This window comes from Protopterus annectens, chromosome 9.part0 (genome assembly GCF_019279795.1).
Source record: "Protopterus annectens isolate FY-2018-M chromosome 9.part0, PAN1.0, whole genome shotgun sequence".
Taxonomy (NCBI): Eukaryota; Metazoa; Chordata; order Ceratodontiformes; family Protopteridae; genus Protopterus; species Protopterus annectens.
Window position 1 is genome coordinate 584,521,346 of NC_056743.1, and position 18,762 is coordinate 584,540,107.

Consider the following 18,762-nt stretch of genomic DNA (forward strand, 5'->3'; position numbering starts at 1 on the left):
CCCATAACTTATTGTACCTTTGAGGTTATTTTAATGGGTGTATATTAGTTAGGGCATGTTTTAATGGCTGCCTCTGTCCATCAGAGACATAGGTGTCAGACGGGGTAAATTTGCCATTTCCTATCCACTGGTCCAGGTTGTACTTGAATAGGGTTAGGGAAGGGGTCTGCTTCACATGGATGGGAAGCCTATTCCAGAGAATGGGGAATTCCCTGAGATACATACCTGTCCCTCCAACATGTCCTATTTAAGTCACAGGCAAAGTTTAAATCCTTAGATCTAGTAGTTCTGGTGCTGTTTGTTTTCCAGATATGCAAAAGGTCCATAAGAGCGGGATCCAAGAATGCCTTGTATACCAGGTATAAACTGCCTCTCAGCAATCTGTAGGAAACAGATTATTGTGTTAAGGCTTTGAGATGATCTGCATAGGACATTGTGTTTACACCATGTATTCTTTTTGTGAGGCACCTCTGTGGGCATTCCAGTTGTTGCATGTGCCTGCTTAGGTGCATACAGAAAGGGGTGTTATACTCAGTGATGGGTCTGTTGATGGCTACAGTGACATAACTTCCCTGGACCTAGTTGCCATGCCCTTACTTATAAGCTGAGTGATATACAATAATTTGTTTACAACCTTAGACATATATTGGTTGAAAGCCAGGTTACTGTCAACATGAGTCCCTAAATACTTGACTTCCGTGTTTACTTTTAAGGATGTTTTATCAAGAGGTAGATTCCCTCGGTGGCAGAATTCCCAAAAGGTACTATTATGCATTTCTTGGCATTGAGTTTTAAGCTGTTGCTTTGGCATAAGTCATTTGACTGTGTTAGACCTTCCTCTTGAGGAGGTATGTAAGATTGCTCAGAGCTTGCAGTCATCTACAAACTTGGTAAGCCAGAGGCCCTTGACATTAGCCCTGACTTTCAAAAAAATAGATACCAAAGAGGAGCAGACCCAGCTCAGAGCCCTGGGAGATGCCACTGGTGACTGAACTCTTTGTAGAAGTGGTCTCTCCAGTCCTAACTTCCTGGGTCCTCTCTCTGAGCCATCTGGCTATCCAGTGAGTTACATAGGGGGTTATGCCTAATTACATGGGTTTGTTTACAATGCTTGCATGAGGTATTGTATCAAATGCCTTAGCTAGGTCAAGATAGGCATTATGCACTGTGCTGCCCTCATCCATTGCTTTGGTGACCTCCTCAGAGAAGTCTACCTGGTTCATCAGGTATGAGGAGTCCAGTGTCTGAAGGTTTCCTATGGCATTCTTAATCACTTCCTTGATAATTCTTTCCATGACTTTGCATATAAAACTAGTCAGACTAATGGGTCTTTAGTTCTTGGGATCACTGATGTTCTGCCCTTGTGCAGAGAGATGATCACTGCAGTCTTCCATTTGCATGGCATGAAGCCTGTGCGGAGGCTAAGGTTGAATACTGACACCAGTGGCCCTGACAGGTCATATTTCAGGCTATTTAGGAGGCATCCTGGATATTATCAGGGACCATCAAAACTGTAGTTTTGGCCTTAGAAAGCATATCTAATATCTGCTCATTACTGATAGTTGGAGGGATTATGTTAGATGGCATTTCCTGGCTGGCAGCTGGGGGTGGGAGGAGGGTAAAGTTAGAGCTGAATTTGTCAGACAGAAGATTTGCTATATCTCCCAGTTCTGAGACAGTGGTTCCTTTTAACAACAGTTTGGCACACTGTTGTGTACTGCCATTGAGGTTTCGGACATAGTTAAAGAAGGCCTTATGGTAGCCTTTAGCCAGGGACACTATCATTACCTCGAATTTTGTTTTGCTGGACTTAATTAGTCCTCTTAGTTGTCTATTCTGTTTGATGAAAGCGTTTTTTATCTTTTTTTAGTGTTAATGTTAGTTGTGACATTTTTTTCTTTTATTGTACAATGTGTTTAATTTTGGATTCCCAAAGTGAAATGCTTCTTGCACGTACGGCAGCTGCAAGGCTCCAAAACACCAAAAGCATAGCACAAAAAAACGAAGCCAGCAGACAATGACAAACTGTGGATTTATTAGACTCCTATAAAAAACATGGATAGTCAAAACCAATAAACCGGTTTCAGCTAACACTATCACTTAGCCTTCATCAGTGTAAAAAATGAATGATTTTAGACATTTAAATATCATTCATATACGCCACAGTAGTTTGTTTTTGAGTTATTTTTTGGCTTACTTCTGGTAGACAAAGCAGCTTCTATGCCATCATTGACATGGTAATATACAGCTTCTGTAAATAATTCCACATAGGCAGCTGTGTTATCTGGGTTTGGAGGGGCCTGAAATTTTGACAGGTTATCAGTTAATAAAAGGTAGTTTGCCTTAGAGTAGTTTATAACTGTTACAGAATTTGTGGGATTATAGAATTGATTTTTATTTTGAGGGGGACTGCTTTGTGGTCTGACCTTACCAGAGAGGACACGACGGGGGGGGGGGGCAGCATTATGGGCTTATGCACTAACTAGTCCAGGGTCTGTGCATCAATAAAGTATAAGAATTTCTGCACCTGTAAATTTGGGGTTGTATAGGATTCCTAGTTTATAGAAGGATAATTAAATCCCCCATGAGTATGGTATTTGGTTGAATGGTGATTGTCTCCAATAGGTCTAAGTATGAGCTATGGATTGCATGGAACATACAAGGTGACCTATAGCCTGCTAGAATATGGAATGGGACTTTCTCTCTGGTAATCTGGACATGGAGGAACTCCAGTGTGTCAGCCTGTTTAACCAACCTAGGAATGTGCTTGTTATTGATGTAGATCAAGACACCTCCACCTTTAGTCCTTGTATGTGCACTTGCTGGTATAAATGCTTAGAAGGCACTGAAGCATTGCACTGCCAGGGTACTCTCAACAGCTTTAGACAATGTCTCCATAACTGCACAGACGTCCACATTCTCCAAGGTGAGGAGAGCTTGGAGGGAGGGGAGGTTCATGTTTAGATTCCTGGCATTGATTTCCTGGGCCTTGCTTTTTTCAGAAGATATCTATATACACTATAATGCCATGTAGTCCATCTGATTTGTTTTTAATTAATATTTTATTGAAGAATCTTATACAGAAATGCATTGATGATTTCTGACATGGGAACTCTCTCCCTTCCTCTCTCCCTCTCTCTCTTTCTCTCTCTCTCTCAAACACACACACACACACACACACACACACACACACACACACACACACACACACACACACAGAGTCAAGTATGCCTTTGCCACAAAGCCCTGATTCCCAACTTCCCTTGTGAGCTTGTTAATTCATCCCAACTAATCAGCTCAACCAAAAAAAAAAACAAAAACAAAAAAACAGATCCAGCCTTTCTTATGGGGCAAGCTGTTTTTCTCCCCCATGTGCGAGTCTTCACATCATTACCCCTTTACTTGTTTATATTAACTCTATGGTGGTGCAATTGCAGGGAAAAGAGACACGCAGAAAAGCTGATGATATTTGATAGGTGCATGATTGCTCTCACAGTTGCAATAAAACAATGGGAAGCACTAGTTGGGACCTGTAAAACTGCTACATTCAAACCTGATGAATTGCTGACCATTATGTTGCTTTTTGTCAACATGTACTGAAGCCTTTAATATACATTGACAAGAGAGCTACATTAAAGTCATCCTTAGGATCCTTGTCAGCACCTTTCATTTCACTGAGAACTGCAGGGAAGAGTAGCATTAACTGGTTGACTGGAAACATGTTAGAATGAATATGTTTTGAGCTGTTTAGTTTCCCATGTTGGAATGAATATGTTTTGAGCTGTTTACAGTTTCACGTGTTGGAATGAATATGTTTTGAGCTGTTTAGTTTCACATGTTGGAATGAATATGTTTTGAGCTGTTTAGTTTCACATGTTGGAATGAATATGTTTTGAGCTGTTTACAGTTTCACATGTTGGAATGAATATGTTTTGAGCTGTTTAGTTTCACATGTTGGAATGAATATCTTTAGAGCTGTTTAGTTTCACATGTTGGAATGAATATGTTTTGAGCTGTTTAGTTTCACATGTTGGAATGAATATGTTTTGAGCCGTTTACAGTTTCACATGATGGAATGAACATGTTTTGAGCTGTTTACAGTTTCATATGATGGAATGAACATGTTTTGAGCTGTTTACAGTTTCACATGATGGAATGAACATGTTTTGAGCTATTTACAGTTTCACATGATGGAATGAACATGTTTTGAGCTGTTTACAGTTTCACATGATGGAATGAACATGTTTTGAGCTATTTACAGTTTCACATGATGGAATGAATATGTTTTGAGCTGGTTACAGTTTCACATGATGGAATGAACATGTTTTGAGCTGATTACTCTTTCTCTAAGTGCAGACTTATATACAGTTTTTGGAGTAATGGTAGTGCTTTACTTTATAATGGACTAAACATAAAATTTACAGCTACAGCAAAGATTTAAGCAGGTTCTAAAAAGCACCTTCACAGTAATAGACACATATCTGTGTGTGTGTGTGTGTGTGTGTGTGTGTGTGTGTGTGTGTGTGTGTGTGTGTGTGTGTGTGTGTGTGTGTATTTATGTTACAGTTAAGCGTTAAGTGGTTAGTTTTATATCTGTATGTATATATATATATATATATATATATGTGTGTGTGTGTGTGTGTGTGTGTGTGTGTGTGTGTGTGTGTGTGTGTGTGTGTGTGTATTTATATGTATATTTATGTTACAGTTAAGCGTTAAGTGGTTAGTTTTATATCTGTATGTATATATATATATATATATATATATATATATGTGTGTGTGTGTGTGTGTGTGTGTGTGTGTATGTATGTGGGAACACTTTACAATGCCGAAATCCTGAAAGATCGAATTTCATATGGCCAAGACAATATGACTGAACTTTCGGAATCTCGACATTGTGAAGGGAGATCTGCATACAGCGCGGAATGGGAAATCTCCCTTTTCCTCGCTGTAGTGCGATCTTGGAGTTGGAATATTTAAGTAGCGGGGGTGTGGGAGGTGCAGGGGAGCTTGTCCCCCTGCAATAATGGTGAGAAAGGTTTTTCTTTGTTTTTTTTGGGGATTTATTTTATGATGTCAAGTTTCCAAAAGTTCAATCATATGGTCTCGACCATATAAAATTTGATCTTTCAGGAATTCAGCATTATAAAGTGAATCCATGCGTGTATATGGGTCTACTTCTGTTTATCGAAAAATCACTTTTTCAAAAAACAGAAAGCTGAACGCACTTTAACGAAAGTGCACTTAAATGAAAGTGCATTTTCGCAAGCACCAGTTCACCAAAGCACAGTACAGAGGGAATAAGGAAATATATCCTTTTCCCTACCGTAGTGCAATCTCAGAGTTAGTATATATAACTAGTAGGGGGTGCAGGGGGGCTTGCCCCCTTGCAAAAATGTGTTTTAGTGTGTTTCCTTTTTTTTTCTGATTTGGTGAATTGATATTCGCAAAAGTGCACTTTTGTGTATTACCTTATACCCACTGTACCGTGCTTTAGTGAATCTATGTTTGTGAAAGTGTACTTTCGTTGAAGTGCACTTTCACTAAAGTGGGTTCGGTTTTCTGTTTTTCGAAAAAATGATTTTTCAATAAACAGAAGTAGACCCACATATATATATATATATATATATATATATATATATATATATATATATATATATATATATATATGTGTGTGTGTGTGTGTGTTTGTATGTATGTATGTATATCTAAGTGGTCAGTTACTTGGATTGCCGAACTGCCTGAGCAACTACACAAGTGATCATAAGCTTACATTATTGAAAAGTGCTACCATTTTTCTGTGGGAGATTCTGGTACAGAGACAAGTGAAAATGTTTTCCTTTCACCACTGTTGTGTGATCTTGGAGTTGTTATATATAAGTATATATAAATAGCTGGGGGTGTGGGAGGTGCAAAGGAGATTTCCCCTCTGCAAAAAAACACTTGCTTTTAGGCAATTTTGCCTATGGCAGCAAATGTTGAATAAGTTGCAGTTAGAGGTACTGTTTTTCTACACCAGTTTTACTAAACTAATATGGATTTTACACACACACACACACACACACACACACACACATATATATATATATATATATATATATATATATATATATATATATATATATATACACACACACACACACACACACACACATTTACACAGACACAAATACACATACACAAACACAAATATGGTTTTGTGTGTGTGTGTCTATGTGTGTGTGTGTGTGTGTGTGTGCATGTAGTATGTAGCATGTAGCAGCTAGGATGGAGAGAAGGGAACAGCTACCCCAGGTGCAAAGTTTTAGGGGGCACAATCCCAATCACTCTTTAGTGTATACAGGCATTTAGAAAAAAAATGCTGGTATTGCACTTGCAGTCAAAACTGAGTGCTGTAGCACTCTGTATTTGGGATAAATTGCAGCAACTGCTTGCTAGAAATGTAGCAAGCAGTTTGCTAAAGTTTAAAAAAAACAAGTTTTTTTTCTTTTCCTATTTTGCAACAAGCCTGAGCTCTGCAGTGCTCCATACATAGTAAAAATTCTAGCAAATACTGCTATATTCTTTTTCAACAACAAACCTAAAAACCTAAGCACTGCAACCCTCAATGTGTGGTATAAACTGTAGCAACTGCTTGTGGTTTGCAACTTATTTATTTATTTTTAATTATTCAGAAAAGAGCTTTCCTTTTGAGCATGAGGATACAGGATTGGAGGATGGCACTATGCAAAAGAACAGCTAGCTATATCTCTCACACGTCACTATGTACCCTTTACCCCTGTAACATATGCCAGCATAGCTAGCTGGAGTTTTGTAAAGAATTATATGTCATTTGAATATCAAACTGATTTGTACAGATGCTTGTGTTAAAAATGTATTTGTAAAGTTGCTTGTAATAAAATGTATCAACAGTAGATTCTGCTGGATAGAAAAGAAATAGACATATACATTTATTTCAGACTGTACTGTTGTAACTGAGGAAATGTATATATTTTAACAGAGGATACTGGAAGGGAAGGGGTTACACTCAGCCCAGATAACCTTAAGAAAAATAGCCTGAAATTAAATGACTTGGTTTAGGCCATAAAGATTTTATCTCACAGGTATAAATGCTTCCAGACATGCAATGCCTGTGAGAAACATGAGTTGGGATCTTGCTCTTTTGTCTGTAGTGGTGAACTAATTGCTACCCTGGGATACCAGAGAATGACTGGTTAGTCTCTGCAGGAAGAGTGAAAGGACTGGCATTGTTTTACTGTCTTCAGATGTAATAAGCCTTAGCAAAGTTCTAGGTGTGTATTGTGACACATCTGTGCCAGATTCTGGCTCAAGTTTTTAGTGAGGGGGTAATGTGGGAACCACATAGTTAGGTGACCAGATATGAAGTCATCCTGAGCCAGCACTGAAATTGTATTTAGATACTAGTAAGAGATGTGTCAGTAGCACTCAGCACTCTGTTTTGGAACTGAAGTCCATTTGCCCACTTCATCTTGCCTTGCCTTAGTAACTAATTTAATTAGAGAACAGACATTCTTCAATCAGTTAGGAATATATAGTGGGATTAGCTAAAAATATTGTTTTTCTGTATTTGGCTGAGTCTTTCCATCTGTGTTATTTTTTTGTGTATTTCCTGTGAATTTAAACTCTATTGTTTATTGTAAATAGATACTCAGTATTCTCTCTTGTGTTTTTTATTATTTATTATGAAATACATCTAAACCTTTCATTGTGGCTGGTCTTTTAGAAAATATTTTAACCCTTAATAGTACTTGCATTTGTTTCTGGCACTGTAGCATCAAGCCCCTGAAAGTCTTGACAATTGGTTAACACTACCATTTGGATAGTTATTAATTTTACTAAGAGTAATTGGGTACCCTTGTAAGACCCTTAAACTAGCTGGTTGGTGGCAGTGAATCTACCTTATACTCTGGGTGGAGGTGGCATAGCAGGTAAATCTGTGCCAGCCTTTCCCACGTGTGTGTGTATGAAAATCAAATCTCAAAGAGTGTGTGTGTGTCAGCTACTTGGAACAGGGAAACAGAGCACTGACTTCTGCAGAGAGAAAGGTGGAATCTTATTTGGGGTCTGGAGATGAAGTCCAGCCCCAGGACTAGAGTGTGCTCCCTGTGTGCTCTTAATGGAAATTATGCTTGGTACAAAGAGCTGCATCTGAAAATACTGTGTGTATCTAGTTTTGTTCTAAGTGAACATTCCCCACTGGTGTCAGTGGTGAGGTTTGAGGCTCCTTGATTACTGGCCTAGAGGAGGGATTTCACAACCCCTATATGTGGAGTTTATGTAGATATACTAACTACAGAATTAGTAAGAGAGATGGCTAAAAAGGTGCTTGGTGTGACATCTGGACAGAGGAAGGAGGACAATAAGACCTGGTGGTGTAATGAAGAAGTACAGGAGAGTATACAGAGAAAGAGGTTGGCGAAGAAGAAGTGGGATTGTTAGAGAGATGAAGAAAGCAGACAAGAGTATAAGGAGATGAGGTTCCTGGCAAAGAGAGAGGTGGTGAAGGGTATGGATAAGGCGTATGATGAGTTGTATAAAAGGTTGGACACTAAGGAGGGAGAAAAGGACCCGTACCAATTGGCTAGACAGAAGGACCAAGCTAGTAAAGATGTGCAGCAGGTAAGTGTGATAAAGGATAATGAGGGAAATGTACTCACAAGCAAGGAGAGTGTGTTGAGCAGATGTAAAGAGTACTTTGAGGGGCTGATGAATGAAGAGAATGAGAGGGAGAGAAGGTTGGATGATGTGCAGATAGTGAATCATGAAGTGCAGTGGATTAGCAAGGAGGAAGTAAGGATAGCTATGAAGAGGATGAAGAACGGAAAGGCTGTTGGTCCAGATGACATACCTGTGGAAGCATGGAGGTGTTTAGGTGAAATGGCAGTGGAGTTTTTAACTAGATTGTTTAATAAAATCTTGGAAAGTGAGAGGATGCCTGAGGAATGGAGAAAAAGTGTTTTGGTACTGATTTTTAAGAATAAGGGTGATGTGCAGAGCTGCAGTAACTGTAGAGGGATTAAACTGATCAGTCACAGCATGAAGTTATGGGAAATAGTAGTGGAAGCTAGGTTAAGAAGGGAGGTGATGATTAGTGATCAGCAGTATGGTTTCATGCCAGGAAAGAGCACTACAGATGCGATGTTTGCTTTGAGAGTGTTGATGGAGAAGTACAGAGAATGTCAGAAGAAGTTCCATTGTGTCTTTGTGGATTTAGAGAAAGCATATGACAGGGTGCCTAGAGAGGAGTTGTGGTATCGTATGAGGAAGTCGGGAGTGTCAGAGAAGTATGTAAGAGTGGTACAGGATATGTATGAGGGTAGTGTGACAGCGGTGAGGTCTGCGGTGGGAGTGATGGATGCGTTTAAGGTGGAGGTGGGATTACATCAAGGTTCATCTCTGAGCCCTTTCTTATTTGTAATGGTGATGGACTGGTTGACAGATGAGATCAGACAGGAGTCCCCGTGGACTATGATGTTTGCAGATGACATTGTGATATGTAGTGAGAGTAGGGAACAGGTGAAGGAGACGCTGGAGATGTGGAGATATGCTCTAGAGAGAAGAGGAATTAAGGTCAGCAGGACTAAGACAGAATTTATGTGTGTGAATGAGAGGGAGGATAGAGGAATTGTGAGGATGCAGGGAGTAGAGGTGGCGAAGGTGGATGAGTTTAAATACTTGGGATCAACAGTCCAGAGTAATGGTGAGTGTGGAAGAGAGGTGAAGAAGAGAGTACAGGCAGGATGGAGTGGGTGGAAAAGAGTGTCAGGAGTGATTTGTGACAGACAAGTACCAGTAAGAGTGAAAGGGAAGGTCTACAAGAGGGTAGTGAGACCAGCTATGTTATATGGTTTGGAGACAGTGGCATTGACAAAAAGGCAGGAGTCAGAGCTTGAAGTGGCAGAGTTGAAGATGTTAAGATTTGCACTGGGTGTGACAAGGATTTACAGGATTAGGAATAAGTATATTAGAGGGTCAACCCAGGTTGGAAGGTTTGGAGACAAAGCCAGAGAGGCAAGATTATGTTGGTTTGGACATGTGCTGAGGAGGGATGCAGAATATATTGGGAAAAGATGCTAAGGATGAAGCTGCCAGGTAACAGGAAAAGAGGAAGGCCTAAGATAAGGTTTATGGATGTGGTGAGAGAGGACATGCAGGTGGTTGGTGTGACAGAGCAAGATGCAGAGGACAGGAAGAAATGAAAACAGTTGATCTGCTGTTGCGACCCCTGATGGGAGCAGCCGAAAGAAGAAGAAGATGTAGATATACTAACTCAAATGGTTTTGTATACAGCTCCACAGTATACTACTCAAAAATGTTGCAACTTATTTGAATATAATTGACATTTATTTCATTTAAACACTTCAGTAATTAAGTGCTTTGTTGGAACATTGTTTTTATGCCTGAAAGTCACACATAATACAATTAGGTAATTTACATACTAGCATTTTCAATGAGCAACAAAGTCAGACACTCTCTTCCCCCCAGCAGAATTATCAGGATTTAGGATTCCATTACAGATTTAGCATTAGCAGCCACTTCTCTGTTGAACTTTTTCCTAAAGAACCAACTTTGGTGTATATTTTATAATATGAATTTACTTTTAGTAGAAATTAGAATTAATATGAATTTAAAAAGGTAGCAGCAGCTTTTGCGTCAGACCTGACATTTCTTCAGCATGTTGCATTACTGTTACCAGTCACTTCTGCAAAAACATGCTACACCGCCTTTTTTGTTAGGTAAATACTGACTAGGTAAAATATGTAACTCTTGCTTCTTCTGTCTGTGCTATATTACTCCATATAAGCAAAGGGCCCAAGTAACTATATGGTGGAAATGCATTAAGATCAATATCTGCAAAACTGCCAGACCATTACCCAAGATGAAATAAGCTATAGGGTGGTGTCAGGCTAGCTCCAAAATCAAAGATACGATTGCTATAAGATACTTTTTGTATACAGTCGTCACTTTGTATGTCACTTTTACTGGAAGGTGGGGTCCATTTAGTTATACATTCTCAAACAAAAAATGTGTTCTCTTACTTGTATGTAATGTTAAAAATGTCAAAGCTGAATAAGATACCGGTACACCGTATATGGAATACATGATCTCTGCAAATGCAAAGCATACAGATCATCTGGAAAGCATCTGTAAAATACACATCCTGTCATATTTCATCACTTACGTAAGTATTTCTGCCATGACATCACCAAATATGTCTTATAGTCCAGAGGATTAGAATACTATATGACCTATGAATCAAGATATTAGTAAACCAGTGTGCCAGAGCCCTACAGCCAGTGCTTATGGATTTTGTGACTGTCGATGAAGACACACACACACACACACACACACACACACACACACACACACACACACATGCGAGTGCACGCCTGCGCATTGTTATAATTCTGTAAAATATATTTTCATACTTTCAAAATATTGCAGCTCACTTATGGCTATCCAGTAGCCACTGTTCCTTTAAACAGCTTATCAAGATGATTTTAAAACACATTTTTTGCTTCAGCTATTTCAGAACCCTGTAGGTCAAATAATTAATAGGATATGGCTTTTTCCTGACTCAAAATAAAAAGTGAAACAGTTGTTATGTTAACTTTCTATCTAATATCTTATCTTTCTGATAAATTTATTGTAGGCACCTGCCAGAAAGCCTTTGCTTCCACAAGGGCAAAACCAGGTAAGGTCCCAATGCATCTGTTTTATTTTGTGGCTCCTGTAAGCATATTTATACCTCCAAGTCCCAGACCATGAGAATATTTATAAACTGTTTTGCAGGACAGTGCAAGTCTGCTACCAAGTTGACAGCATTTCCTATACCTAGTGTGAAGGTCATGGTATCATTGGAAAGCCATATGCCTATGAGTGTCATAATCTCAATGTTCTACATAGTTACATATAGAATATTCTGTACTGTGTGTGCTGTTATTTTATTCTGGTACTATTCATTATCATAGAATGACAGGTCTCCCCTTCTCCCCCTTGCTGTATGTGGACTTTAGGATGTGGTTACCACAGAGAAAACCATGCAGTGTCTATGACTGTACTAAATTTACTAAATTCTACTTCTCTGTCTGGGCTGTGTGTGTGTGTGTGTGTCTGTGTGTGTGTGTGTGTGTGTGTGTGTGTGTGTGTGTGTGTGTGTGTGTGTGTGTGTTGTCAAATAAAGCATGGAGCATGGTCTCCTGATCAAATGAAGGCTATAAGGCTGGTAGAAAATCTAGCTGGCCATGTACTTTTGCATTAAGGGATTATTTACCTATTAGTTCTTGATCTGTTTATTAGCTCATCCAAGTACTGAGGTTATACTGAATATCACAGCAAGTTAAATCTTCACCCTCACAAGTTTGGCTCCTATGGTAACGTCACTCGTTCATATGATTTAATTCATGCCAACGCATCAGGATGGATAGCAGCATCATTAAATACAAACAAACTAGTTAACAGACAGACCTTACATACATGCGTACATCTCAACAGCTAACTAGGAAATGGCAGTCAGACTTGCATGTACTCAGTATTTATACACTTGTGCAAGCCCTTGGATAGCTTCTTAAAGGTATATACACACCTATTGATCTACAGTAACTAAACATCTTCTATACATTCTACTGCAGTATACCTAAACAGAATTATATGACCTTTGAACTGGTCCAAAAAGTAAACTGAGGACAGTACAGTGCCAACCTATATAAAGTGTAGTAACCATGAACCAACTAAAGGCACTTGTGAAGTACCAGGCAAACCAGAACCAGGTAGAATTGCCGCTTTCATTCATAAACTTAAAACACATAAACACTTAACTGATTCACCGCGTTTTCGTCCCAGCAAGACTTCATCAGATGAGTGCTTAAACCTTCTAACACTGTTTAAATACTTTTCCCATAATGCTTAATCAATTAATGCAAATTCCATTAATTACCATTGATTACTAAATTAAAACAATTTGAAATCATACAAACATATTACATAAAACCACTAAAATGTTTGTTAGAGAATATAAAAAAACATAAAAATTGTTAAATATGTTAAAAATATGAAAACATTGCTAAAAGCTTTGTAAAACATTCTAAAATGTTAAATGCACTTAAAAAATGTAAGGAGAGAGATTGGCCTAATGGTCAAGGTGTTCACCCCACAAAAACCAAGTCCAGGGTTCAGCTGTCACAGGAGGCAACCAGCCACTCCCAAAATGGCCTCAAAAAGGCAGGCAGCCTTGCACCAATCCCCAAAAGAAGTGTGCCATCTAATGTCCAAAAGTCATAATGAAAGTTTTCCATTAATTTACACTGTTAAAACACTCTAAAGTATACAAAAATATATAAAACATATATAAACTTTACAGGAGATGACTCATTACAACTTTGCTGCCCTTAGCTTTAAAACTGGGGCTAGGGAAACAATTTCATTCAAGCCAGGTGCTGTATTAGCTTCCAAAATGAGTTGCCAGTATACTTCTTTGTATGGGATATTTCTCTCTCCTTACATTTTTAAGTGGATTTAACATTTTAGAATGTTTTACAAAGCTTTTAACAATAATTTTACAAATTTAACATTTTTTTTATGTTTTTATGTATTTTATATTCATTAACAAACATTTTTAGTGGTTTTAGGTAATATGTGTGTATGATTTCAGTTTGTTTTAATTTAGTAATCAATGGTAATTAATGGAATTTGCATTAATTGATTAAGCATTATGGGAAAAGTATTTAAACAGTGTTAGTAGGCTTAAGCACTCATCTGATGAAGTCTTGCTGGGACAAAAATGCAGTGAATCAGTTAAGCTTTTATGTGTTTTTAAGTTTATGAATAAATGTGACAATTCTGCCTGGTTCTGGTTTACCTGGATCTTCACAAGTGCCTTTAGTTGGGACCTTTGCACTGGTGCAGAATAACAGATAAAGATGCTCACTTTAAAACTGTATGAAAAGCACCCTGTATAGTACGTATCAGTTACTGGTGAGTGCTAATATATAATGAGGGAGGTACTCCTTCAAGACATTGTTGGGAAAAAAATTAATTTTAAGAGCGAAGATTTACAGGTTATAACATAACAGCATTCAATGAAGAGAGAGGATCACACAATATTATAAATTGTCACCTATCAATCCATTACAGACCATGGAAGAATACAATTAATAAAAAGATTTCAATGTAAACAGGAGGGTACCACTCATTTCCACTGTGGATTTTCTTATACTTGTTGCTGTGTGTATTTGCAGGTGTGTTGTGGTTTCCATGCTTACAAAACAGCAACACTATTGGCACAGTTCAGTTGGTAACCAGTTGTGCAACTCTTGACAGTTGAAGAGGTGCTACCAGCATTAGCAATAAACTGCAGAACAAGCAGAGTTGGATTACATGGACTAGGTAGATACTAGTTAGTGGTTCAGGAGAAAATTAGGGAGAAGAAACTCAAGGGCTTGCATTTTATTTATGTTTATTTATCTGGTGACCACATACATTCACTGATCCAGTCCAAATGCATTTAATTGTGAACTAGGACACTATTTACAGCTCATAAGAGACATCTGAGCTGGACACTGTTTCACCTACTGTTTTTCAGTAGGGGGAGCACATGAGCCAGAAAAAAACAATTTCTGCTTTAATAGCAGAGAAGGATAAAGTATTCAATAAGGACCATGCAATATTAATGACCCGAAGTTAATTCTGACTTCATTAACAAATGTGTAGTTTGTATTGTAAGAAATCATATATGTGTCTGAGCAATAATAAAAGCATATCTGAAGTACTTCTTGTGCTTTTATAATGTGCAAGGGATAAAAATGCAGAAGCCTTAACTGACGTAGCTGAATTTGATATAATAGACTTTGAGTTTTCTGTGCTGCATTAAATAAAATGAATTATAACAGTGAAAATACTACAGTGCCTGGCACAGAAGATCAGATGGTTTGGTCATACATTTAAGGTTTCTGAACTACAAATAGTTCGCCAAAGCTTTTGATTACTTGCAGTCAGATGGAACGTGTAATTCATGTACTTGAGTAACTTCAAAACATATACCCAAAGAAGCAAAGGGGAGAGGGAAAGATAATAGTAATGTAGTAATTGAGGAAACAAGAACAGAAGGCCTGGGAGAGTGAAAGGGTAGGAGATCAGATGCTGAGAATGAAAGAGGACTGTCCAACAATGAACTCATCTCCTCCCATATACATGCACCATGATTAAGCTACAGAACTCATTTAGATATGTTTCGATCTCAGTCATCTGTGATGAAGGGCATTACTGTAAGTAATTAGTAAAGTTATATTTTCATTAATTCATGTGACTTATGAAAATTTAGTGGGCATCTGTTCTTGGTTTAAGAAGAGGTTGGAGAGAAGTACTGCAGCCTAATTTATATTTCACTTTTGTATTGTTTTACTATTAATCCTTTCCCTCTGTCATTGGAAATAACAACTGTGTTGCTTAGGAATAACAATATAGTCATTAAAAAAACAGAGCTATATGGTTAATCAAGAGGTTTAGCCTGTTGAAGGCATCACATATTGTTTCTGATGAGTTTGTGGTTTGAAGACATGGAAGCTAAAGTGAAAATCTTGATCAGTCTGAGCCAGTCCAGTACAAGCCTGATGTACTGATTAGAAACTAGGATAGTATTATGTTTCATACATTAAATAATTATCCACAGGAAGATGAGTATTGGTTCACACCCTAGTTGATGTGTTCATCTCTGATCTAAAAATGGATTAGATTTTTTTAGATTACAGAAACAACAAGGAGCTACTATATGATGGAAATACAAGGGTATAAATATCGTAGTCTCTTGATGGTATTGATAAGGACAGACAAGCTGAGAGATGACAGCTCTGCCTCTACCCTTTCTAGTGCATTGTGATGTACCTGGGGAAAGATAAATCAGGACTGAAACATACACTTACAGGGTGAACTAAAAACTTGGAGCAGGAGAATGAGCTGTAGTTATTATTACAGAAAACAAGAACTATAAGGTGCAGTGTGAAATGACAAGAACAAGGGCAAAACTTATATTATTGTATCCAACCATTTCACAAGACAGAAGTAGAACTGGAAGCCATAATATGAGTGCACCAGCCAGTTATAGGTATATGAAATAGTATTAAAAAGCTAGTGCATGATGGGCAGGAAGGAACTTACTCCAACCTGGATATTATGAAGCATTCTTCCCTGAGAAAGTGGTAGATGTGAAGGATGAATAACCAAAGAAGGTATCAAAATCGATGGCAGGGTAGACTTTATCCAAAAAAAAAGAAGAAGAACAAAAAAACAAGCTTAGAAAATCTGCTGTAAGAGGAGGGAAAAAAGAGAGAGGCAGCTGTTGCGTGCTAGTGGCAACATTATATACCTCTTATGTAGCCTTCTGATGGTAATTTTATATTATGTTATATTGTCCTACCCAGAGAAAAAGATGCCTCAAATGTTGAGAAAATAGTCATATTAGTTTATAGTATGATGAAATTAAATTCTTAGACACTGAGAAATATAGACATAATACGACAAACTATAGCATTTAGTGTATTTTTGAATGGAGTAATAGTATCAATTTTGTTTAAAAAGGTATGGTTTCTTAAAGAAAAAAATGAACAACAAAATGGATAAGTTGGTTCTTTAAAAGGTATGCTAACAGCAAAGTGGTAGAACATGGCAGAAACATGGAAGGGGGGGAAATGAAATATTCACCAAAACAGCTACAGATTAAACAACAAAAACGAAAGTTAATGTAATACTGGGTGATCAGTCCAACTAAAGAAACTTCACAATAAGAAGATAACACTATTTTTGTATTCACTTGTTCTTGTAAAAGATTTAAGAAAAAGGCAGCTGCATGCAGACATGTTAAAAGCAGGTATTATCTCTTTCAATGTTATAAACGGAAAGGCGTAACGAGTCCAGGAACCTCACAAAAATGCCAGGAATAAAATCCACAAGATAAATCCACATGAACGAACTTTATTCGAAATCGTTTTCGCCTCCGTAACCACAGAAGCTTCATCAGACAAGAAGAAAAAGGCGCCAAGTGTGTTAAATTTAAAACATTTTAGCCAAGAAAATGATGTCATATCCTTAGAAACAAATTGAAACAAATTGAAACAATTAAAAGTTACTTAAAGCCATATGTCTTCTCCCAAGAAAAAACAATATGTCATTAACTGAAAAGTATATACATATAAAAATATAAAAATATATGCACTAACTAGCAACCGGTTAAGAAATATATAATTTCTAATAGCTATGTATGTATGAAATAACACGATTAAGTGAACTTAAGGAAATATAAGAACAACACATCCTAACAATATTACACCCAATCCTAAAATATGATGAGTATAAAAAGGTTATATGTAAAAACGTGCTGAAGCACGAAAATGCTTGCCTTATTTAAACTTAAAAAGTATAAATTTCATATGAAGGCAAATCTTAGAAAACCATAAATGATCTTACAAGTAATAAAAATGTTAACAAGAGCAAACACACTAATTACCTCAGGTAACTTCTATATTTTAAAACTACAGAAATATTGCATACATCATTCAACCCAGGGACAGAAAAGGCATCTAATAAAAGTTGCCATTCTAATTCTTTTATTTCAAGTAAGAGCGGTTGCGGCCCACCCCTAATACCCACATTAACAAGGTCTATGCCCATGAAATGGAAACTATGTCCCACATGATTTATAATATGTTTAGAAAGGGCGTTGTCACCTTTTTTGTTTTTAATAGCATAATTATGTTGGAAAATACGGTCTCGTAATCTACGATCCGTCTTACCAACATAAAATGCAGGGCAACAGTTACAAAGGGCTAAATAGACCACTGATTTAGTGTTACAAGTGATCTTATGTTTGATAATGTATTTCTCACCATTAATGGTGAAGGAACTCCCAACCTTCAGGAGCCTACACCAATTGCAAGCCCCACAGGTAAAGGTGCCAGTTTGTCTCGATGGGGGATGGGAGGATTCCCTTGTTTGCAAAAGTTCTTTTAAGTTGCTTCCCCTCTTAAACACGAAAGAGGGTTGTGGTCCCAAAATTTCTGATAAATAGGCATTATTTAAGATGAAATGCCAATTTTTCTTGACAATGGAACAAATACCATTGACATGTCTATTATATGTGATGACTAGGCTAGTCTTAAAGTCGCGGCAGGGCAAGTTTTGAGGAGTTACTAGCTCTCCAAGTTCATGTTGGTCCAGTTTAGGTTCCAAAGGCGATGCACAACCCAAGAGCTCTGAACAGCATGTAGTGATCTGTTCACTACACTGGAGGAGAAGAGGTTGATAAACTCCATTCTCTCTCTTCAAAGAAACCTCTTCAATTAAGCTGTCTATTAGCTCTATTGGGTATCCCCTATTAAGAAACATGGCCTTAAGTGTAGAACACTCAAGTTCAAAGGCCTCGGAGGTATTACACATACGGACAGCTCTAACTAACTGTCCTTTGACAATCGACCTCCTCTGTTTCCGAGGATGGTTGCTATCAAAATGTAGGAAAGCATTACAATAAGTAGGCTTCCTAAAAATGCTGGACAAGTATCGATGATTGCTAGTATCTTTAACCAGTTTAACATCAAGGTAATCAATTTCATTGGTCGAGAAGTGGTATGTAAATTTTAAGAATGTGGATGATTCATTCATATAATTGATTAAATCAACATCAGCATCTTCACCTCCTAAGAGCACAAACACATCGTCTAAGAACCGTGTGTAAAATTTGATGGACTCTTTATA

The 18,762-nt window shown here is 37.7% G+C and overlaps 1 protein-coding gene across 3 annotated transcripts in view; it reads left to right on the forward strand.

Moving 5' to 3' along the window:
- Window positions 1–18,762, forward strand: part of LOC122811344 (zinc metalloproteinase-disintegrin-like batroxstatin-2) — a 576,382-nt gene that overhangs the window by 508,158 nt on the left and 49,462 nt on the right. For 2 of the 3 annotated variants that reach the window (XM_044083121.1, XM_044083122.1), the window contains exon 22: window positions 11,675–11,716. The exons of the other annotated variant lie outside the window; for it this stretch is intronic. In XM_044083121.1, the coding sequence (XP_043939056.1) occupies window positions 11,675–11,716 (42 nt within the window). The remainder of the gene's footprint in view (window positions 1–11,674; window positions 11,717–18,762) is intronic. 3 annotated transcript variants of the gene reach the window in all.